The sequence below is a fragment of the Ranitomeya variabilis genome, chromosome 2, assembly GCF_051348905.1.
Source record: "Ranitomeya variabilis isolate aRanVar5 chromosome 2, aRanVar5.hap1, whole genome shotgun sequence".
In the NCBI taxonomy this organism is placed as follows: domain Eukaryota; kingdom Metazoa; phylum Chordata; class Amphibia; order Anura; family Dendrobatidae; genus Ranitomeya; species Ranitomeya variabilis.
The window spans coordinates 108,202,706-108,227,098 of NC_135233.1; the positions used below are offsets into that span (position 1 = coordinate 108,202,706).

General features: G+C 43.0%; 1 protein-coding gene across 3 annotated transcripts in view; it reads left to right on the forward strand.

Moving 5' to 3' along the window:
* The window catches only part of RALGAPA2 (Ral GTPase activating protein catalytic subunit alpha 2), a 331,873-nt gene that overhangs the window by 294,429 nt on the left and 13,051 nt on the right, over positions 1 to 24,393 (forward strand). For 2 of the 3 annotated variants that reach the window (XM_077282789.1, XM_077282788.1), the window contains one exon: positions 8,837 to 8,958. In XM_077282789.1, coding sequence (XP_077138904.1) covers positions 8,837 to 8,958 — 122 coding nt within the window. Of the gene's footprint in view, positions 1 to 8,836; positions 8,959 to 23,652; positions 23,684 to 24,393 lie in introns of all 3 variants that reach the window. The other variant, XM_077282790.1, reaches the window with a different exon arrangement.

Sequence of the window (24,393 nt, forward strand, 5' to 3'; positions counted from 1 at the left end):
ATAAATGTTGTATTATGTAGCTAATCATATCCCACTACCTTAGATTAACTTTAAAAGAAACGTACCTACCAGTGGTGTCAGAGATGTACATAACCTATCTATTTGCAAAAGTTCTCGATAGAAACCTCTAAGAACTGGCTGAATAGTTCTTTTTTTCCTGCAGCATTGTATGAAAATCAGTAGACCTTTGTAGTTGCTTTTTCACTTTGGTGATCAGAAAAAGCCTCGAAAAATAATCCTCATATTTCATCCATACCATAGACAACCCCTTCTAAGCCTCGTTACTCTGTGTGGCAGTGAACTGATGATCATTTTCTCACTGGTGGTCAGTAATCTGTACTTTATAATCATTCTTTCAATGACTGTAATAGAAATTTGTTCTCAGTGTACTGATTTCCTGGAGTGCCTGTGATAGATATGTGTTTATACATCGCAACCAATCAGAAGGCAGAACTACAGAGGGAGGGAAAAAGTAGCATCCTGGACTAATCATGAGGCTGGGGGATGTCTAAGACGACCACAGACTCCCTGTAGGCATTGTAGCTAAGCTGGAGTCCAAGATCCCAGAGCTTCAGGAATGAAGCTGGGCTATATAAGCATAAGGGCATGCATGCATGAGTTGTAAGACAGATGCTTTCTCTGTCCATGGTCCATATAGCTAGATATCACAGTCTAGTGGTTAGGCAAACTAGAAACCGACTGACCTATGTAATAGAACCGCCTGTATAAATTATTGGAATGTCAGCTAATTTATAATCTTCATTAGTTTCCTTTTAGACTCCGGACCTTTGAAATACTGGAGTGCAGCTTTGTTACGGACCTTTTTCTGCCTCCCAGTGATTGTTTACCTTCGAATGTAGAAAATAATTTGATTCTTTTATTTTTCCGACCCTTGTTGTTGTCTCCGTTTCCGTATCATCGAACAGGTGTATATTAGAATAAATTAGCATTTCACAATTAATGTCCTTTTTTTTTTTTTTTCCTTCGGTCATCTCTCTCCTGTCATCTTTGTTTTCTGATGTGTTGAAGAATATTCAACGTTCACATGTAAATTATTTTAATAAAATGGGGGCCATAGCAATGTGAAAAGTGGAATGTTAATGTTGTGCTCGTCTAGTCTGTCAATTCGGGGAGGAGGGATTCGGAATCGTTTAGTGATGATAAAAAGCTTTTCTGTTTGAAGCCCTCTTTTTCCAGTGAAACATTTTAATTTACTTTTATTATTGTCTTTGAGCCCGAGCGCCGTAGAATTCCTTTGACTGCACGCACTGAATGAGCAGCTCAGTCACACAAAAGTTCTCCTTCTTCAAACAGACGTATTCAGGCACACTGCTCCGCTAACCCACATTGATAAATGATGCTGGGGGTTTTTTAATTTAAAAAAAAAAAAGGCAAAATCTAAGTAGCAGATGCTGGTGAGGATTTAAACAATATTTAGCTTAAGCAGCTTATAAAAGAATCAGTTGTTTTGTATAACTCCATTGCCGTGTGTGGTAAGTGTCCATTCTCTCAATGCCCTTTTTAGAACCTGATCGTGTGATTGGTGTCATGCTATGTTTGCAAATAAAAGTAATAAATGCATTAATATCTGTTCTTTTATCAGGACTCTAATTCAGCACCATGGACAGCTCACTACACTGCAGAGTGTCTTGCCTTTAGGTACTGTAGTGAGCTGCATGGTAGATGAGAATGGTAGATATATACATTTGAAAAGAGAGAATATGTATATTACTATCTAACAAAAGTGAGTACACCCTTCACATTCTTGTAAATATTTTATCTTTTCATGGGACAACACTGCAGATATGACACTTTGATACAATGTAAAGTAGTCAGTGTGCAGCTTGTATAACGAGTATATTTGGTGTGTCCTCCTAAATAACTCAACACACAGCCATTAATGTCTAAACCAATGGCAACAAAAGTGAGTACACCCCTAAGTGAAAATGGGCAAATTGTGCTGAATGTATCAATACTTTGTGTGGCCACCATTATTTTCCAGTACAACCTTTACTCTCTTGGGCACTGTTACTGAAAAAGACCTGGGAGTATGGGTGGACGACAAACTAACATTTAGTGGCCAGTGTCAGGCAGCTGCTACAAAGGCAAATAAAATAATGGGATGCATTAAAAGAGGCATAGATGCTCATGAGGAGAACATAATTTTACCTCTATACAAGTCACTAGTGCGACCACACTTAGAATACTGTGCACAGTCCTGGTCTCCGGTGTATAAGAAAGACATAGCTGAACTAGAGCAGGTGCAGAGAAGAGCGACCAAGGTTATTAGAGGGCTGGGGGGTCTGCAATACCAAGATAGGTTATTACACTTGGGGCTATTTAGTTTGGAAAAACGAAGGCTAAGGGGTGATCTTATGTTAATGTATAAATATATGAGGGGACAGTACAAAGACCTTTCTGATGATCTTTTTAATCATAGACCTGAGACAGGGACAAGGGGGCATCCTCTACGTCTGGAGGAAAGAAGGTTTAAGCATAATAACAGACGCGGATTCTTTACTGTAAGAGCAGTGAGACTATGGAACTCTCTGCCGTATGATGTTGTAATGAGTGATTCATTACTAAAATTTAAGAGGGGACTGGATACCTTTCTGGAAAAGTATAATGTTACAGGTTATATATACTAGATACTTTGATAGGGCTTTGATCCAGGGAACTAGTTTGATTGCCGTATGTGGAGTCGGGAAGGAATTTTTTTCCCCAATGTGGAGATTACTCTTTGCCACATGGGTTTTTTTTTGCCTTCCTCTGGATCGACATGTTAGGGCATGTTAGGTCAGGATATGGGCTGAACTAGATGGACTTAAAGTCTTCCTTCAACCTTAAATACTATGTTACTATGTATGGAGTTCACTAGCACTTCACAGATTGCAACTGGAATCCTCTTATTGATGACATCACTGAGATGGTGGATGTTAGAGACCTTGCGCTTCTCTACCTTACGTTTGAAGATGCCCCATAGATGCTCAATAGGGTTTAGGTCTGTAGATATTTCTTTAGCAAGGCAGTGGTGGTCTTGGAGGTGTGTTTGGGGTCAATATCATTTTTTAATACTTCCCTGTGGCCCAGTTTCCCAAGAGAGGGGATCATGCTCTGCTTCAGTATGTCACAGTACATGTTACCATTCATGGTTCCTTCAATTAACTGTCGCTCCCCACAGCAATCATGCAGCCTCAAACCATGACACTCCCACCACCATGCTTGACTGTAGGCAAGACACACTTGTCTTTGTACTCCTTACCTGGTTGCCGCCACACATGCTTGACACCATCTGGATCAAATAAGTTTATCTTGGTCTCATCAGGCCACAAGATATGGTTCCTGTAATCCTTAAGGTACCTTCACATTAAGCGACGCTGCAGCGATAGCGACAACGATGCCGATCGCTGCAGCGTCGCTGTTTGATCGCTGGAGAGCTGTCACACAGACCGCTCTCCAGCGACCAACGATGCCGAGGTCCCCGGGTAACCAGGGTAAACATCGGGTTACTAAGTGCAGGGCCGCGCTTAGTAACCCAATGTTTACCCTGGTTACCAGCGTAAAATGTAAAAAAAACCAAACACTACATACTTACATTCGCGTCCCCCGGCGTCCGCTTCCTGCACTGACTGAGCGCCGGCCCTAACAGCAGAGCGGTGACGTCACCGCTGTGCTGTACTTTCACTTTCACTTTATGGCGCTCAGTCAGTGTGGGAAGCGGACGCCGGGTGACGCGAAGGTGAGTATGTAGTTTGTTTTTTTTACATTTTACACTGGTAACCAGGGTAAACATCGGGTTACTAAGCGCGGCCCTGCGCTTAGTAACCCGATGTTTACCCTGGTTACCAGTGTAAAACATCGCTGGTATCGTTGCTTTTGGTGTCAAACACGACGATGCACGCCGGTCTGACGACCAAATAAAGTTCTGGACTTTCAGCAACGACCAGCGATATCACAGCAGGATCCTGATCGCTGCTGCGTGTCAAACACAACGATATCGCTATCCAGGACGCTGCAACGTCACGGATCGCTAGCGATATCGTTTAGTGTGAAGGTACCTTTAGTCTGCTTGTCTTCAGCAAAGTGTTTGCAGGATTTCTTGTGCATCATTTAGAAGAGGCTTCCATCTGGGACGATACACCATTGTTTTTCTTGTGAAATTCTCAATAAGATTGATGTGTCACATGACCCTTTTCCCATTGGAAAAAAATAAAGTTGGATCCAAAATGACCTACTTCAAAATGGCCTCTATGGTCACCACTAGTGTTGAGCATTCCGATACCGCAAGTATCGGGTATCGGCCGATATTTGCTGTATCGGAATTCCGATACCGAGATCCGATACTTTTGTGGTATCGGGTATCGGTATCGAAACAACATTAATGTGTAAAATAAAGAATTAAAATAAAAAATATTGCTATACTCACCTCTCCGACGCAGCCTGCACCTTACCGAGGGAACCGGCAGCGTTGTTTGCTTAAAATTCGCGCTTTAACATCCTTACGCGAAGTCCCGGCTTGTGATTGGTCGCGCGCCGCCCATGTGGCCGGGACGCAACCAATCACAGCAAGCCGTGACGTAATTTCAGGTCCTTCAGGATTTTAAAATTACGTTCCGGCGTTGTGATTGGTTGCGTCGCGGTCACATGGGCGACGCAGCCAATCACAAGCCGTGACGTCACGGGAGGCAGGAGACGCGCGCATTTTAAAATGCGCGCGTCTCCTGCCTCCCGTGACGTCACGGCTTGTGATTGGCTGCGTCGCCCATGTGACCGCGACGCAACCAATCACAACGCCGGAACGTAATTTTAAAATCCTGAAGGACCTGAAATTACGTCACGGCTTGCTGTGATTGGTTGCGTCCCGGCCACATGGGCGACGCAACCAATCACAAGCCGTGACGTCACGGGAGGCAGGAGACGCGCACATTTTAAAATGCGCGCGTCTCCTGCCTCCCGTGACGTCACGGCTTGTGATTGGCTGCGTCGCCCATGTGACCGCGACGCAACCAATCACAACGCCGGAACGTAATTTTAAAATCCTGAAGGACCTGAAATTACGTCACGGCTTGCTGTGATTGGTTGCGTCCCGGCCACATGGGCGGTGCGCGACCAATCACAAGCCGGGACTTCGCGTAAGGATGTTAAAGCGCGAATTTTAAGCAAACAACGCTGCCGGTTCCCTCGGTAAGGTGCAGGCTGCGTCGGAGAGGTGAGTATAGCAATATTTTTTATTTTAATTCTTTATTTTACACATTAATATGGTTCCCAGGGCCTGAAGGAGAGTTTCCTCTCCTTCAGACCCTGGGAACCATCAGGGATACCGTCCGATACATGAGTCCCATTGACTTGTATTGGTATCGGGTATCGGTATCGGATTAGATCCGATACTTTGCCGGTATCGGCCGATACTTTCCGATACCGATACTTTCAAGTATCGGACGGTATCACTCAACACTAGTCACCACCCATCTTGAAAAGTTTCCCCCCTCCCATATACTAATGTGCCACAAAACAGGAAGTTGATATCACCAACCATTCCCATTTCATTTAGGTGTATCCATATAAATGGCCCACCTTGTATATATGGAAGTGTCTATACATATGTGTGTGTGTGTGTGTGTGTGTGTGTGTGTGTGTGTGTGTGTGTATATATATATATATATATATATATATATATATATATATATATATACATATACACTCACCGGCCACTTTATTAGGTACACCTGTCCAACTTCTTGTTAACACTTAATTTCTAATCAGCCAATCACATGGCGGCAACTCAGTGCATTTAGGCATGTAGACATGGTCAAGACAATCTCCTGCAGTTCAAACCGAGCATCAGTATGGGGAAGAAAGGTGATTTGAGTGCCTTTGAACGTGGCATGGTTGTTGGTGCCAGAAGGGCTGGTCTGAGTATTTCAGAAACTGCTGATCTACTGGGATTTTCACGCACAACCATCTCTAGGGTTTACAGAGAATGGTCCGAAAAAGAAAAAAAATCCAGTGAGCGGCAGTTCTGTGGGCGGAAATGCCTTGTTGATGCCAGAGGTCAGAGGAGAATGGGCAGACTGGTTCGAGCTGATAGAAAGGCAACAGTGACTCAAATCGCCACCCGTTACAACCAAGGTAGGCCTAAGAGCATCTCTGAACGCACAGTGCGTCGAACTTTGAGGCAGATGGGCTACAGCAGCAGAAGACCACACCGGGTACCACTCCTTTCAGCTAAGAACAGGAAACTGAGGCTACAATTTGTACAAGCTCATCGAAATTGGACAGTAGAAGATTGGAAAAACGTTGCTTGGTCTGATGAGTCTCGATTTCTGCTGCGACATTCGGATGGTAGGGTCAGAATTTGGCGTAAACAACATGAAAGCATGGATCCATCCTGCCTTGTATGGAGCATCTTTGGGATGTGCAGCCGACAAATCTGCGGCAACTGTGTGATGCCATCATGCCAATATGGACCAAAATCTCTGAGGAATGCTTCCAGCACCTTGTTGAATCTATGCCACGAAGAATTGAGGCAGTTCTGAAGGCAAAAGGGGGTCCAACCCGTTACTAGCATGGTGTACCTAATAAAGTGGCCGGTGAGTGTATATGTGTGTGTATATATATATATATATATATATATATATATATATATATATATATATACACTGCTCAAAAAAATAAAGGGGACACTAAAATACCACATCCTAGATATCACTGAATGAAATATTTCAGTTGCAAATCTTTATTAATTGCATAGTGGAATGTGTTGAGAACAATAAAACATAACAATGATCAATGTAAATCAAAATTAATATGCCATGGAGGTCTGGATTTGGAGTGATACTCAAAATCAAAGTGGAAAATCAAATTACAGTCTGGTCTAACTTCAGTGGGAATGCCTCAAGACAAGGAAATTATGTTCTGTTGTGTGTGTGGCCTCCACGTGCCTGAATGATCTCCCTACAATGCCTGGGCATGCTTCTGATGAGGCGGCGAATGGTCTCCTGAGTGATCTCCTCCCAGACCTGGACTAAAGCTTCCGCCATCTCCTGGACAGTCTGTGGTGCAACGTGACGTTGGTGGATGGTGCGAGACATGATGTCCCAGATGTGTTCAATCGGATTCCTCCTTGCACAAAGGCTGAGGTAGCGATCCTTTTGCTGGGTTGTTGCCCTCCTATGGAACCCTCCACGTCTCCTGTTGTACTGGCCTGTCTCCTGGTAGCGCCTCCAGCCTCTGGACACTACGCTGACAGACACCACAAACCTTGCCACAGCTCGCATTGATGTGCCATCCTGGATGAGCGTCACTACCTGAGCCACTTGTGTGGGTTGTAGAGTCCGTCTCATGCTACCATGAGTGTGAAAGCACAACCAACATTCAAAAGTGACCAAAACATCAGCCAGAAAGCATTGGTACTGAGATGTGGTATGTTTGCACCACCTACAGAACCACTCCTTTATTGAGTGTGTCTTGATAATTGCCAATAATTTCCATCTGTTGTCTATTCCATTTGCACAACAGCATGTGAAATCGATTGTCCAATAGTGTTGCTTCCTAAGTGGACAGTTTGATTTCACAGAAGTTTGATTTTCTTGGAGTTATATACTGTTATTTAAGTGTTCCCTTTATTTTTTGAGCAGTGTATATATGTGTGTATTTTGAGATTCAGTTACTACATTATATAAGAGATGAAATAGACAGCAAGTAGGATACTTGGATATGAGGTGGGTAGATGTATGGATACATAGACATGGATAAATGTGAAGTAGGTGGCTACATACAAGGCATATGTACAGAGATGTTCGATACAGATCTCTAGCTTGGCTGGAGTGGGGGTCCTGTATATTACACGGGGTATTTAATAGGTGATACATTCTCAAACCGACCTTTTGAGCAGAATGCAGAATAAAAAGGTGACAAATGAATAGTACAAAGATGGCAGGCCCAGAGAGGTCTGTGGCTCAGGTGGCAATCTGACATAAGTTTAGCTGGGCTCTTTCAGTAATTTGTCACGCAGTAGCCTGCTCCTGCTGTTTCAGCACGTGCCAGCTTAGTGTCAGAGTGCTTGCCCGCCAGACGGCCACTCAAGCCTTGTATCCCGCTGTGTACAGGACCAGAGGCTTGCTGTGGCAATGTGCAGCGTGGAGCCCTGGCAACAGCCAAGCTCTGAGCAGAATAAGCATGCTTGTAATGAGCTGTGAATGGCATCATTCCTTCCCCTTAGAAAAGAGTTTGGGCGTGTGTCTCCTCTCCAAGCAAGTTTGGAAGCTAATTCATTAACTAGTTCAGCCAGTAATGACCACAGCAGCAGCACTTTGATAATTTGTAGCCACATAAACTGCCCAGACAAGAGGCGGTACGCTGCATTTACCGATCAGTCAGCTACTTGGCCGCTGCAGAAACCATTTAGGCTGCATAGAATCAGGCTTATATAATATTACCTTTTATGTAACAGAATAGTTTTTAATTTCCTCCAAGCATTTGATGTAAAAACCTGACTAAATTATAGTTTGTCTTAAAAAAAAAAAAAAAAAAGTCGGATGCGCTTTGTTTTTGTTTTTTTGTTTGACTTATTTGAAAATGTAAAACTAAGATTCAGAAAATATAATAATTTCACAGTTATGTAGTATAAAGTGGCTTTTTATACTTGATGTCTAATATACTACTGTGTTTTAATGGAATTTTTAGTATTCGACTGTTCTGTGGTTTGGCTTGTTGTTTCGATTTTTTTTCAGATCGCTATGTAATTTATAATTGCCATCTAAACTCTTCAGTGCATTGTAACTTTTTGTTGTTATTTTGATCTATCCTTGATTTATCCTTAACTTAATCACTCCAGCTACGAGGAAAGGGCTCTATACCTTGAAGCAATAATTCAGAACCACAGAGAGGTGATGACGTTCGAAGACTTTGCTGCTCAAGTGTTCTCTCCGACCCCCAGCTACTCTCTGGTTGGCTTAGGTGAGTGTTACTATCTGTAGAGATTTGTATAGATGATTATTGGACATTATTAGAATTCTGTTTTCCCCTAATGGCCAATAGAGCACTTTTGATATACAGGTTCTAATTACAGAGCAACTGAGAATCTGATCAGTCTATTCATTCTGAAACCAAAACAACTTAGGTTGTCGTCTTTTTGGACGGAGGTCTACCTTATATCCTCCTGTTTCAAAAGCAATAACAACACATTAGCTGGAGTGCTGAAAATATGAAAAATCAAAAAATACTCTTGTTAATACCATGCAGTAAGAAAAATACATTTATTCGTTAATCTGTTTTATCCAGGAGTATAAAGGGTATATCCACTAGTGAACAAAAATCACACATATAGTGTAAAATATACCACTCTGGCTGCATGCACCACTACAAGGCTCTGTATACATTCTGCTCTTTAGCTCCCCCCACTGGCGATCGCAGGACCCATAATGTTATCTTTTCTTGTTTTATCAGAACAAGCCCCTTTGTTTCAGTAATTAGTGAGGATGTTTTATCTATAGCACAACGCTTTTTGTAACTTTAAACCTCCTTACCTAGTGAGTTTATTTTTGCTCTCTTTTGCCGGTGGTCTACAACTTGTATCGAACACTAAAGAAGGTACATTGCTATGGAGAAAAGTCTACATTTCTGCTAGCCTTTCTTCTGGTTTGGATGCCGCACTGAAAGCAGGGGACAGATTGGCCATCACAGTAGAAGTCGCTTCTGCTAATGCTAAACAGGGATTATTCTGCCCAGACACCAGGGTCAGGGATTAATGAACAGGAATGCTTGGGTGATGCCCACAGGACAAGTGTAAGGTCTTATTGTTTCTCAAATCATCTAGAAGCAAATGTGAGCGCAATGTTTTATGTGGCATCTTTGGTTTTATAGTTTTCACATTTTAATGGAACTGTGGGTCATTCTGGTTAAAATTGGGAACTAGCATTATTCCCCGTTTGGCCTCCTGCTGGGTTTAGTAAGTACGTAGCTTTTTCTCTGCTGCTTCTTTGTACATGTTTATGGCCTTTATATTGCTGGCAGAGTTATTTGCTGCTGACCCAGTATATGTTGTTTGCGTGTCACTGTATATTCTTGTATTCAGGTCAGGGTCTTGTATACAGCTAATATACATTATATACATTCAAGATTAACGCACATAGACATTTGGAGTAGGGCTTCTCAAGGCAAGGTGTAGTTTGCTACATGGAACGGCTTACAATAGTATTATATTCAGGACATGGTTGTATTAGTGCTAAGACCATGTATGAGGATGTAAGAATAATGGCCATCAGCAGGTGGTCGCTTTCTGAACATGATCCATATCCACTTAGTGCACATTCTATTTCAAAATGTTTCTACAACGGCCTCTGCTCCTCCAGGACGTCTTGGCTGGCAGGATTTACATGTAGTCAGTCACCCACAAGAACTGCAGTCCAAACATTTTAGAATCTATGCACAGATTAGGTGATAAATGTCAGCAGGAAACCCAATAATTGCTAGAATGAGGGTCACAGGCCCCCTTGTTCCACCTCACTATACTGCTATAGTTAGAAGATTCTGCAGAACAGCGACAGACATTAGAGCGATGGGCACAACCACGATCATAGTGGAATTCATACTCTTAACTACTGTCTCGTAGTCAGGAGGAACATTGGGCTATAGGACTCCAGTCTTAGCGGTCAGTAGAGCGCAAGCAATTATTTATCGTCCTGCGGTGATGGTGGATAAATGTACAATATAGGACAACCAATGATGTGGAGAGCAGTGTAAACATACCACGGGTGATGGTCACGCCAGATGTGTTAAAGAATACTCCATGATTTACTGCTCCCAATACCGTGATGTCAGGTGTCTAGGTGGCGGCCATTCTCCTGGGCTTCCTGCTCTGAACTCTCCCCAGCCTCTTCTTGCTGCTGTGAGTGATAAAACACTACAGCCGTCCCTCAGATGACACTGCAAATGACAGAGCCACCTCTTGGGCACCTTAAATTAAGATGTTGGAGTCATTAACATGTGGATCACACTTCTGTGCAACCTGCATAACCATCACCCCAGGTATGTTTGCATTGATCTCCAAATCCTTTATATAGGGTCAAAACAGCTGACTATATAGGCGACAGACATTGTGACCAGTAATACACATGTGAAGTATGGTTGTATGATTGTGAGTCGTCCCAGGCCGACCGGTCATGTAGGGCTAGGGGCCGGTCATGTAGGGCTAGGGGCCGGTCATGTAGCGCTAGGGGCCGGTCATGTAGGGCTAGGGGCCGGTTCATGTAGGGCTAGGGGCCGGTTCATGTAGGGCTAGGGGCCAGTTCATGTAGGGCTAGGGGCCATTTTATGTAGGGCTAGGGGCCGGTTCATGTAGGGCTAGGGGCCGGTTCATGTAAGGCTAGGGGCCGGTCATGTAGGGCTAGGGGCCGGTTCATGTAGGGCTAGGGGCCGATCATGTAGGGCTAGGGGCCGGTTCATGTAGGGCTAGGGGCCGGTTCATGTAGGGCTAGGGGCCGGTTCATGTAGGGCTACGGACCGATCATGTAGGGCTAGGGGCCGGTTCATGTAGGGCTAGGAGGCTGGTCATGTAGGTCTAGGAGGCTGGTCATGTAGGTCTAGGGGGCCGGTCATGCAGGGCTAGGGGCCGGTCATGCAGGGCTAGGGGCCGGTCATGCAGGGCTAGGGGCTGTACGACTTATTGGTTCAGCGTCCTTCCCAGACCCAAAGCTTCCGCACGCTCGTCACATTTAGTGAATGGGCTGGCTACAGTCTGCGGACTATACATGAAATTCATCAGCACAGATACATGTCCGTCATTATCCATCTAAAACCCTTCTCTCCCTCCTTCAGTTTAATTAATACCTGCGCTCCTAGACATCTTGCTTTTCTAATCTCCCATTTGGCTCAGTTCATAAATATCTCTGATCAAAACTGAAGTCGTGAAGAAAAGAAATGAAATTCGGCTAAATAAATGGTGCGGAGAATCAGCCATGCGTCACTGTCCAGCATTGCTGGCCTCCGTCCTCGTGCCGTTCTCGAGCTTTGTTCCGAGATAAGAGCTGTGTGCACACACTTGTATTGGCCGCCAGCAGCAGCAGGCAGAAGGCTTTGGAGATAAGCAAGCTGGCAGAAGTAAAGGGCCCGATGCTATTTACATAATCGTCCCCCGCGTCCTGGAGAGGCGTCAAGAAACATTGGGATGGCCTCTATTTATCTTTGTTGAACTGGAATACTAAGCAACATTGGGGAACCGCCGACGTTAAGGCTTTTCATTCGCCCTCATTCTCTTTATTTCCCCCTCTCAATAGTTAATAGAAGTGGGACAGGTGCAAACTATTTTTTGTTCTTTTTTTTAACTTTCTGCCAAATTTTGAACGACTCCAATTAATAAAAAAAAAAAAAAAACTTCCATAATTAGCTGCTGTGTACGTGGCTTGAAATCGATTTTCCCCTACTTATTATTTTCAGCAGGAAATGTTTGTTAGCGACACTTTAACATAAACCGCCACGAGGGGTCACAGATGAGAGCATATATTTTATGTGGCCCTCTCTATAAGACATCATAAACCATAAGGATAATTATCATATGTCCATTTGCTTAAAGGGGTTGTCTGGTTTCAGAAAATCTCATTACTTGGCTGCAGCTTGTCATAAACTAACTGTGCCTTACTTACTGTCCCCTGGTCCAGCACTGAGTCTTTTTGTGATGCATTCTCAGTGTCTGGTATTGGCTATGGCGGCGGTGTCACGTTGACAGCGCTGCAGCCAATCGTTAAGCTCGGCGGCTCTGAGGGGGTGCGTTCTGTCTGCATGGACAGAGCCAATGAGCTTGGTTATTAGCTGCCATGATGTTGACGTGATGTCAGCGTCAGTCAGACGCCCGGAGCAGAGTCAGACTCTGATCTGGACCCAGGGACAGTGAGTAAAGCATTACTTGTTATTTTAGGACAAACTTATTATTACATATTATTGTTATTTTGTAACAAACTACACCCGGGAACAACGATTATCTGAAACAGAACAACCCCTTTAACTTCTATTGAAAGTGGGGCCAAGCTCCAGTGCATTAAGAATAGTTTCTTTCACCCTTAGACCATTCCTACATTATAATTTTGATGCATGGAAATTTTTAAACTTTTTCCTTCTCACATTAAAACTATCTGGAGCTCATTGTAAAGGGCTGTCATCAATATCGGATCCTATGGTAGATCAACTCTGGCTCCAATGAATGGATCTGAACTGTAGCACACGAGAGCGGCTACTAAACATTGTGACAGAGCGCTGGTCTCCGGCTCCATCCGCCTCCTTTTAATATACGGCTGGAAAACTTTTAAAAATATTATTCAACACTAGTCTGATATTCAATGTAAGTACACCAGTCTCATTAGGTCTTAGAGATTTTCTGCAGTTTGTGTTGTGAAATATGGGGACAGATTGCCTTTAGCAAAACTTGTAAAAGAACCTGATACTACTGCTTCCTCCTGTTTTACAACATACATTTTGTCTTGTCCAATAAACACTAGTGATGAGCGAATATACTCGTTACTCGAGATTTCCCGAGCACGCTCGGGTGTCCTCCGAGTATTTGTAAGTACTCGGAGATTTAGTTTTCCTTGCCGCAGCTGAATGATTTGCAGCTATTAGCCATCTTGATTACATGTGGGGATTCCCTAGCAACCAGGCAACACCCACATGTACTCAGGCTGGCTAATAGCTGTAAATCATTCAGCTGTGGCGATGAAAACTAAATCTTCGAGCACTAAAAAAATACTCGGAGGACCCCCGAGCGTGCTCGGGAAATCTCAAGTAACGAGTATATTCGCTCATCTATATATATAATTGCCTAAGGGGTACTTCCGTCTGTTTCTAACTTCCGTCTGTCTGTCATGGAAATCCCCACAGGCATAGTCTGTGCCCCCTCCCCTCTCCCCTCCAGTCAGCGGCCACATAGGGTTTTAGCAGTCCGTTACACGGAGTGCGTTACACCGCAGCATAACGCGGTGTAACGCACTCCGTTAACGCTATTAACCCTGTGTGACCAACTTTTTACTATTGATGCTGCCTATGCAGCATCAATAGTAAAAAGATCTAATGTTAAAAAGAATTAAAAAAATAAAAAATCATTAGATTCTAACTTTCGCGAGACCGCTACATGACCACGTGTTATTGCCGCAATGCATTCTTGGGACCGGAGCGTCGCGAGGAGCATCGCTAAACGCCTGGCCTGGATCCGGGGGCCGACGGAAGGTGAGTATATAACTATTTTTTATTTTAATTCTTTTTTTAACAGGGATATGGTGCCCACATTGCTATATACTGCGTAGGCTGTGTTATATGCTGCGTGGGCTGTGTTATATACTGCGTGGCCTGTGATATACTACCTCGCTGTGCAATATACTACGTGGCTGTGTTATATACTACGTGGGCTGTGTTATATACTGCGTGGCCTGTGTTATATACTGCGTGGCCTGTGTTATATACTGCGTGGCCTGTGTTATATACTGTGTGGCCTGTGTTATATACTACCTCGCTGTGCTATATACTGCGTGAGCTGTGCTATATACTATGTGGCTGTGCTATATACTATGTGGCTGTGTTATATACTGCATGGGCTGTGTTATATACTGCATGGGCTGTGTTATATACTGCGTGGGCTGTGTTATATACTGCGTGGGCTGTGTTATATACTGCGTGGCCTGTGTTATGTACTGCGTGGGCTGTGTTATGTACTGCGTGGGCTGTGTTATGTACTGCGTGGGCTGTGTTATGTACTGCGTGGGCTGTGCTATGTACTGTGTGGGCTGTGCTATATACTGCGTGGGCTGTGCTATATACTGCGTGGGCTGTGCTATATACTGCGTGGGCTGTGCTATATACTGCGTGGGCTGTGCTATATACTGCGTGGGCTGTGCTATATACTGCGTGGGCTGTGCTATATACTGCGTGGGCTGTGCTATATACTGCATGGGCTGTGCTATATACTGCGTGGGCTGTGCTATATACTGTATGGCCTGTGTTATATACTACCTCGCTGTGCTATATACTGCGTGAGCTGTGCTATATACTATGCGGCTGTGCTATATACTATGCGGCTGTGTTATATACTGCATGGGCTGTGTTATATACTGCATGGGCTGTGTTATATACTGCGTGGGCTGTGTTATATACTGCGTGGGCTGTGTTATATACTGCGTGGGCTGTGTTATATACTGCGTGGGCTGTGTTATATACTGCGTGGCCTGTGTTATGTACTGCGTGGCCTGTGCTATGTACTGCGTGGGCTGTGCTATGTACTGCGTGGGCTGTGCTATGTACTGCGTGGGCTGTGCTATATACTGCGTGGGCTGTGCTATATACTGCGTGGGCTGTGCTATATACTGCGTGGGCTGTGCTATATACTGCGTGGGCTGTGCTATATACTGCGTGGGCTGTGCTATATACTGCGTGGGCTGTGCTATATACTGCGTGGGCTGTGCTATATACTGCGTGGGCTGTGCTATATACTGCGTGGGCTGTGCTATATACTGCGTGGGCTGTGCTATATACTGCGTGGGCTGTGCTATATACTACTGGGCTGTGCTATATTTTACTGGGCTGTGATATATACTACTGGGCTGTGATATATACTACTGGGCTGTGATATATACTACGTGGGCTGTGCTATATACTACTATGCATATTCTAGAATACCCGATGCGTTCGAATCGGGCCATCATCTAGTCACTAATAAACAGCCATTTAGCCCCACTTGTACTTAAAGTACTTTTTTTTTTAACCTTCATGATATGAAGATTGTTGTAAGTCAGTATTTGTAGCTTTTGGCTTCTTTGTAATCTCACAAGCTGCAGTTTTCTTGATGACAGCAGCAGGTCTTCTCCCAGCCACTACCTCACCAGGGCTGTCAGAGGCAGCTGCAGGGATGACTCCTCACCATGGGATGCTGCGATCTTCTTGTGGTGCCATGTGTTGGGCTTTTCATGGATGTAGGGGTTTGTTCTATTCACTTACACACAGTGTTGGTTTCACCTGACTACAGCTTCATCTACCATTGTTTTCACTTCATATTTTTTAGGCAGCCGGAGCCGAGTTGTCCAAATTTTTCCTTTTTTTTCTCCTTTTTTTTCTCTAGTTTTTATCTCCATTGCTTCTTCCTATAAATCTACCACCGATGACTATAAGGGTATGTGCACACGTATTTTTTAGGGCTGTGGGTTTTAGAAATCCGCAGGTAAAAGGCACTGCGTTTTACCTGTGGATTTACCGCGGTTTTTATGCGGAATTTATGCGGCCTACACCTGCGGATTTACACCTGCGGATTCCTATAGAGGAGCAGGTGTAAACCGCTGCGGAATCCGCACAAAGAATTGACATGCTGCGGAATGTAACCCACAGTGTTTCCGCGCGTTTTTTTCCGCATCATGGGCACTGCGGATTGCATTTTCCATAGGTTGACATTGTACTGTAAATGCATGGAAAGCTTCTGCGGATCCGCAGCAAAATCCGCAACGTGTGCACATAGCCTTAGAATTCCATCTCTGCCTGTAACTCCTCTACTAGCGTCCTTCTTGCAGGATGGGAACTTTCTCGATTCATCCACATTACTAAAACGTTTCAATCATTTTGCTATATTTTTCGTTGTCGTGTTCTTGTTACTCGGTGCGCAGTGTTGCCTATACTCTAACCATCGTTATTAATCTTTTTAATGTTCCTGAAATACTGATTTTCGCTATGATCACGACCTTTTAACTCTTTCAGCACTGCAATGGATGTTGATCATTGTGCCTAAGACAAGATGGGGGCGTTTATAGTCTCATAACAAAATAGTTCAAACATAGGGTCACAACAAAAAAAACAAAAAAAGAAAAATGTTTTTGATACTTTGATACTAAAGGCACAATGATCTGCGCCATAATGAATGTACATCTGTTGTAGAGAATTTCTTTCCCTGCGCTGAATACTTTCTGTATGTCAGTAATACTAATACAATCATCCCGGCTGATAAATGCTTGTTGTTTAGGAGCAGCTGATATTTTTTCCTCCTTTGTTACTGGTGAATTCCTGTAAGATTTGTCGGAGAAGATGATGTGTATGACCGGCCTCGGAGTCGCTCTCGCAGTACGTTACCCCACTAATTCAGCAAGCTGTTTGTGGTCTGAAGTATTTGCTCTTTCTAGGCTGAGTGTTGGTGCTGCCGCACAATGCCCATGATCATTATGTGGAGGGAACTAGATGGAACCTCCAAAGGGTTAATTACATGGGGACCGTCCACCGCTGAGAGGACTGATCTAATCACGGCTGCCTCCATGTACATCTGTTCACTATGAGGTCATTCTGCATGCTAATGATTTGCAAAAAACGAGGAGTAGGGTTGTGCCTAATACTAATAGATGTAAACGGACCCTGTACCTGTTACTCTGGGCGCAGATATAGCCAGGACTGACCGCTTTCTCTGCATATGTGTCTTTCGTGCGATCATCTAAGGGATTATTATTTCCAGTTTCCTACCGTCCCGACTTCTTTTTAATGAATACATCATCGAGGGTCACATATGTTAATTTACGACTACAGCAAAGTCTGTCACTTGTGACAACACAAGCCCATTTCTGATACTATAGACCCTTTAAATCGCAGCCCGAGGCATCTCGCCCCCAGCCACAGGATTGCACTAATTGACTCAATTAGGTATATTTCTGTCACTTTTCAATACACGTTAGATAAAACACGTCCTTGGCTCTATTATAGGACATTAACATAATTATATGTGTGTATAAACATGTTTGTTGGGTCAAATAGTTGACAATTTGCATATCTTTGCCAGTTGACAATCTTTTTTTTTTTTTTTTTTTAATTATTTCATATATCAAGAGGTTAGTAAATGTTGAAGCCCTAATTATTACTAATTATTATGTGGCTCTATATTAATTTTCATGTAATTAACTGAATTACATTTTCATTAGGAACCGCAGTCACGCTCGCAACAATTATTTTATCGTTCGGTCCTCACATGTGTGATCGAATTAGAAGAAAATTCACCATGGTAATGTGTTGTACAAGAGGACTAGGAGAACATTGCCAAAGTATTCCCCCCTCTATCTACAGCTCTAGGATCTGCATTCACTTCTACTTATGAATTACCGTACCTTGGACTAATTTGATGAGTTGAACAATGAAATTGCCATGCCAACATGGATACGTTTTGTAAATTTGGGGAACAAGTACGGTAGTCTAACTTGTGAAAGAGAACATGGGTTTCCCGTATTTAGGGATTATAAAATGCTTAATCAAACTTTAAGGGGACTTTTCACAGTCAAAAAATTCTCTTTAAGTCAAGAACTGCAAAAAATAATAAAAATCGTGATCAATCCACTGTTAGTCCACCTGGTGATCCATCCAGTTTTTTGCAGCAGTCAAGTGTGCAGATTGCACGTGGTCACTGCAAAAAAGTAGACCGAGGTCTTCAAGAAGCAGTGGCAGGAAATTAGGAAAGGTAATGTTTGCTTTGTTACCTCATGGCATTTATTGCCTTTTTAGCACATTTTTTTGATCGTGGAAGACCCCTTTTTTTATTGTAGAAAAGCGTAGACATTAATAGTGCAATAGAGCCTTGACTCCTTTCTCATACATGGAGCCTGACGGCAGGTATGACACCCATTCTGCAAAGTGTGATTAACCTTATTGACTGGAGCAAAGAACCTCTACTGCAAGCCCCCCAACACACCACACTTCAGTAATGACATGCAGAACCTCCTTTAAATTATTGGGAAGGGGATAATGTAAAGCCTAGTCTTTAAAGAGGACCATGGTAAAACATGAATATAGTCCTGTATAACCTAAGAACTGACAGGCAGGTAATTGCTAACTACCTGCCTGTTCTTCCCAGTGCTGATCTCTGCAAGCACAGGGTGGTCATTGACTGCTGCTGCCTGAGATTCTGCAGCTTCCTCTGACATCACTTCGACAGATCAGTTGCCTCTCTTCCGCTCTGCTCTGTTGACGGGGCGTGACTGCCGACATCATGCTGATTTGACAGCAAGCTGTCAATCACCATGACGTCGGCAGTCATGCCCCATTTACAGAGCAGCCTGGAAGAAGAGCTACTTTGGTGATGTGGAGCAGCCGAATCGCCAGCAGGAGCATTCAGTGAACACTCAGAGCCAGCACAGGATAGAACCTGCCTGTTTTTTGGCTCATCATCAATAACAAAAAAATGTAGTCCTTGATAATCCCTTTAAGTGAAATACATTTTTCAGCAGGAGTCCAATGAAATCTAGAAAATTTAAAGAAGATCTTTCTCTAAATTTTTCATGTTGAACAGGATGTAATGTGGCTGCAGAGCAGAATAAAAAGTGTGTGGATTTTTTTTGTTTTTAAAAATATTTGCCTCTATGTTGCAGAGACGATGGCAATTAAAGTATTTGACCCTTAACGAGTTAAAGGGGGAAAAAAAAAAAGTTTTATTCCACTTTGCAGGCCACTATTACATCGGCTGTGTAGTTGAACATGAAAAATTTGCTAAAAGGTCAAATGCAAAATTTTAAATGAAAGTAAAATGTAAGTAAACAAATGAAATTTCCTACAATATAACTTTATGTTGAGAAGACAGAAAATAGCAGATAAGTGAATACTTTTAAAATATGTTTGCCCTATAAAATAAATGGTATGGCTTTATAATTATCGTGTTATTGAAGTATTAGGTGAAGTTCACATGACCGTATTTTCGGTATGAGTGCTGTCCATGTAAAAAATGACAGCACTTGGACAAATGTTATTGGACTGTTCAGATCCCCATTTTTTGCACAGACCGAAAGTCTACATGAAAAAAATTTCAGCACAAACTATATAGCATACGATTTTTACGGAAGCAGTGCAACTCTTCAACATAGGAAGCTGTATTTGTTGTAAATTTTAATGACTGCTGATGTATAAAAAGGGATAACAGTACAGATGATCAAAAATTGTCCTGGTTTTTTTGGATGAAAATCAGACATTTTCTTATACGCTTGTGTGAACTTTGCCTAGTATTGTGGATTGTACCACGATAATTTAACAGTAAAAGTTCATTGGAATAATTTTTTGATTTCCACATTTGAGAAGACTACAGTCCCCCTTTTATTCTAGTCCTCACTGACCCAATGTGAATCAGGCCCTGAAGAAGGCGACTATGGCAGGCGTCTGATCTAATAGTGTATCGGTCATTGAAGACTGTCGCATGCATTGATAACAACTATTTCATTGTTGTTTGGCCCTAAAATAGAACTTTTTTTGGAGTCCTTATAGCTGGGTAATTGATCTGCAGCATGTATGACTATCCAGGGCTTAACCGTTTAGGGAACAGCAGTTGTGCATCTCCAGTGCGGTCCTGGGTGGAGAGGAGCCCTGCTTAACAGCTGTCATAGCTTGAGGGTGGGCTGGCGTCTGGAGCGGAGGGCAGGGAGGGAGGATGCTGGAGATTAATTATATATCATCATTCTTCCACTTCCAGCATGGCCATGCATTTATTTTATAGTAGTAATTGCTTGTTTTTTATGGTATTGGGTCCATTTACATCATTCAGCGTAAGATGTTTGCAAAATGAGATTTTATTTATTCAAATTTATTATATAATGTGGCAACTTTTCCAGATTCCTTTGTTGCAATAGTTAATCTCACTTGCAAAGTGCTGACAAAAAGTATTTTTCTAATGTACTTTCTCCATAATGAAGTAAGAATTGAATGTGTCCTAGTAAAACAATTCATCTGCTCATCTCTCCAGCCGTCAGCAATATGACTTCTGCTCCCCCCAGTCCCAGTGGATCCCTTGTTCAGTGTCAGTTCCCCTTCGCTCTATTGTTACTCCTTCCAGCCCCCTCCCTCTTGCCCTCATTCATTTCTGACCTATTGTGTCCTTTTCCCTTCTAGATATCTTCTCCCCTTCTGTGCCTACATCTGTTCTCCCCCTCCTCACCTTCTCTCTTTGTCCACCCCAAACATTCCCTTTGCCAAACCTTTTCAGGCTGCTTCTTTTTTTTGTCATCCATCAAAGGAGGTGCTGGCTTTCCTACAACCGGACACTTTTTTGTCTGCAGAAAACTCTGTTCTTTGCTTCCCGAATAGTGTACTATCGGTATGCTGAATCGCTGCCTTGCTATGCCCACAGACATAAGCATTTTGTCCACTTGTCTCTTCCGTGGTGCTGTCATTCCTTACAGTGTAGTTTGCAGTCTTGACACATGTAGAATGAAATATATGGTGATTTACGTAGCGTGCCCTGGTCTTCTACGCTTTGGTTAGAAGGTCTTCATTGCTCTAACACACTCTTACAAATTATGTAAGACCGGCCAAACGCATTTGATGGCCGTTGACAGAACGATGCTTTGGCCAGTCGTTCAGCTGACAGCCGTCTCAGGCGACTCTCCCATACACAGGAACAATTGCTCAGCCTTGTTCTGAAATCAGATGTGTGTGATTGACATCTCTCCTGGCCATAAGTCAGCCAGTGCCCCCATACACGTTAGACGTCGCCCAAACCCGGCAATATCGACTGGTTCAGATTCTGCAATGTGTATGGGGGCTTAATTCAAAGCTGCTTTTCCTAAAGTGCACATCGTAGAGAATTCTACCGTGAAATTGTAATCCAACGCTCATGTGACTGCTAATGTATCACATTATCAGAAGTTGGAACGTTTTTAAACTTATCAGTATATTTGATGGCACTACTGATTTATTCTTCTGCTGACCCTATTGTATCTCTCTGCCACCATCACTATTCTGGAGGACCTGACACCACCAGTGCTACTCCATCAGCTTTGCCCATGTGTACAGTGCTTTAGGATGGTGGGTGAACATTGTTCTCCAGATTTATTCACAAACCTCAGCCATCTATGCTGCTATTTTTCCCTGAAAAAAATGCTGTAAAAACCATGATATGATTGCGTGTTGGGGGGAAAAACATGTATGTCCAACTATAAGTTCTTTATAGGATTATTATCTGAACTGTGACTTTGGCTGTCCTATAACATCTAAGATCTGTCATCAACCTATTAGGCAAAAGTGGCCTCTAAAATATTGTGCTATTTGATTAAGAGAATTGATGGAATAATACACAGGACACTTAGTTTAGGAGTCCAGTATATTCATGAGAGGGAGTCTTCCTCATTGACTAATTGTGATTGGCTGCAGCAGTCACATGACATGAGACATGATTAGATCATACAGGGAACAAGTCAAGGGAAACACCCAAGCTTCAGAGACTATGTAGACTGGTTTGTTATTTTTGTTTCTTTTTCAGGAGTTGTGGCAATGTAGCTATGGATTTTTTTTTCTCTTATCAGTGTACGAATACTAGAAATATGAAATAAACATCCCTAGCCAAATGTGACTAGTACAGAACATTGGTCATCCCTGTGGGTTTGCTTGTAATTATGAAGGATTATGATATTGCGTTCTAGGATGTAAACTAATCCTTTTGACTTGAAAGGAGTGATCTTTTTTTCCTGTGCTATAATGCTTAATGAAAAAAGAATAACAGCCAGAAGCTTTCTCCCGGAAATAACAAGGCATCCCTCCACCCCCAGCTCTCCAATCCTATCCATGTTTCTTGCTATCTGAACGTGTGTAATATTTTATGAGATGCCACTTGTTACATGATAATTAATGGACTAAAAATTCAGCATTGGCTGCACAATTATGCATCAGCATTTCTAGAACATGGTTTCCCTGGGGGTCCAGTCTGCTACCTGATCCGTCAGAGACCCCGTGATGGTTATGGTCCGGTATTGTCATTGCAGTTACTGTACTATCAATTACCTTTACAGCATTTTATATCATGAAAATAAACAGGTAAGTGTGACTCAAAAACGGAGTTCAATGCCTTTGGCGGAAAGTTGTGGTCCTCGTTTTTGTAATAATCAAAAAATTTACACCTCAAAAAATGACTTTTCAGATCGATCCTTACATGTTTTTTTCCCACAGCAATTTTGGCACTTGCCAAAGCTCATCTTTTCAAAGGCTTTGCAGTATAAGCAGCATGTAGCTTTCTTGCTGAGCAATATAAGAAAGTGTTGGATTATTATAAAGGGTTGTAAAGTCACGAGTGGCTGCTCAACTGGAGAAATTGACATCCGCTTAATATCATAAGTAGGTTCTTGAGAAATGACGAGAACTCCTTAATGGCTACTAACACTATGCCTAAAATTCAGCCAATCTGCAGCCAATCACCTGATGCCTTAAAGCGCCTCTTCACCCAGGCACTGAAAAGTGACCATATTTGCATTGTATAGTTGCCCTACCTGGTGTCCCATGTTTGTCTCCGCTGTCTCCTCCACTGAGACCAGTTTTCTTGTCTTCCCTTGGCGCTAAGAGCAATGGAAAGTCTGGGCCAGAGCATAGGAAAGCCAGGGAGTGTGGATGAGAGGTACAAATGTGCTCCCGCTCCCCAGATTACTACGGAGGCCATCTTGGATGCAGTGGAAGGATGAGGATACCTGACAATTGTATAGTCCCTTTTCAGTGCCATAGTGGAGAGTCGCTTTAATGATTTATCTTCCCTAGTCAGATTGTCTCCCTGATTTGTCTGCTGCTCACTTTTATATCTATCCTGCAATGTGTCCGCTAATAACAACCCAGCTTATTAGGCTTATGGCGCCTGTCATACTTACTCCTTGTTGTTGTTTTTTTTGTTTTCCTCTGTTCTTTCCTTTCTTTTAGATTAGAAAATGTCTTAACGGTTATGAATAAGGTAAGACTTGTACAAATAGGAGGCTGCACCGGTAACCCTGGCTTGTTTCACTGTGGCTTTTCCTCCTTTACTAATCTGCTCTTATTATGCGGCCTGTAATGGGGGCGCGAAAGACAAAAAAAATCCCTTTCAATTAAAAGAAAACAAATTCCCAGAGAAGCTTCTCTGAAACAAGTGTTATTGGGAATGAACACCTGACTGTAGTGGCACTGACAATAACTGCACCATTAGTAATTCCCCCTGCCCCTGCATGTCTGAGCTTCAACGGAAAGGCACATTCTTTTTCCTTTTCTCCGGCTTCTGTTTGCTTGGGGCGGAATCTGACACCAGCACCTGCCATACTGGAACATGTCTTTGTTGCTTTGCACTTTTGTTTGAATTGCTGCAGGGGCGCCAATGGGAGTTAAAATCCATTTACTTTTTCTTTTGCCTTCTCTCGTTGCCTCTGTAAGCTTAAGAAGCATAGAATCGGATCTGCAGATCCACAGATAAGAATCGGCACGTGCTGTGCTGCTATAGCCCTTTGAGTTAGCTAAACTTAATAAGTACCTTTTTTTTTCTCCCCTTTTTTCTTTCCTGGGGGAGGGCAGATTGGGCTTCTGAATGGAACAGCTGGGAGAGGAAAGGCAGACAAAAGAAGAGGAATCATTGAGTGCTATGAACCTAGAGATTGGAGGGGAACAGTGTATGGAGCAGGGAGCAGGCTGGCC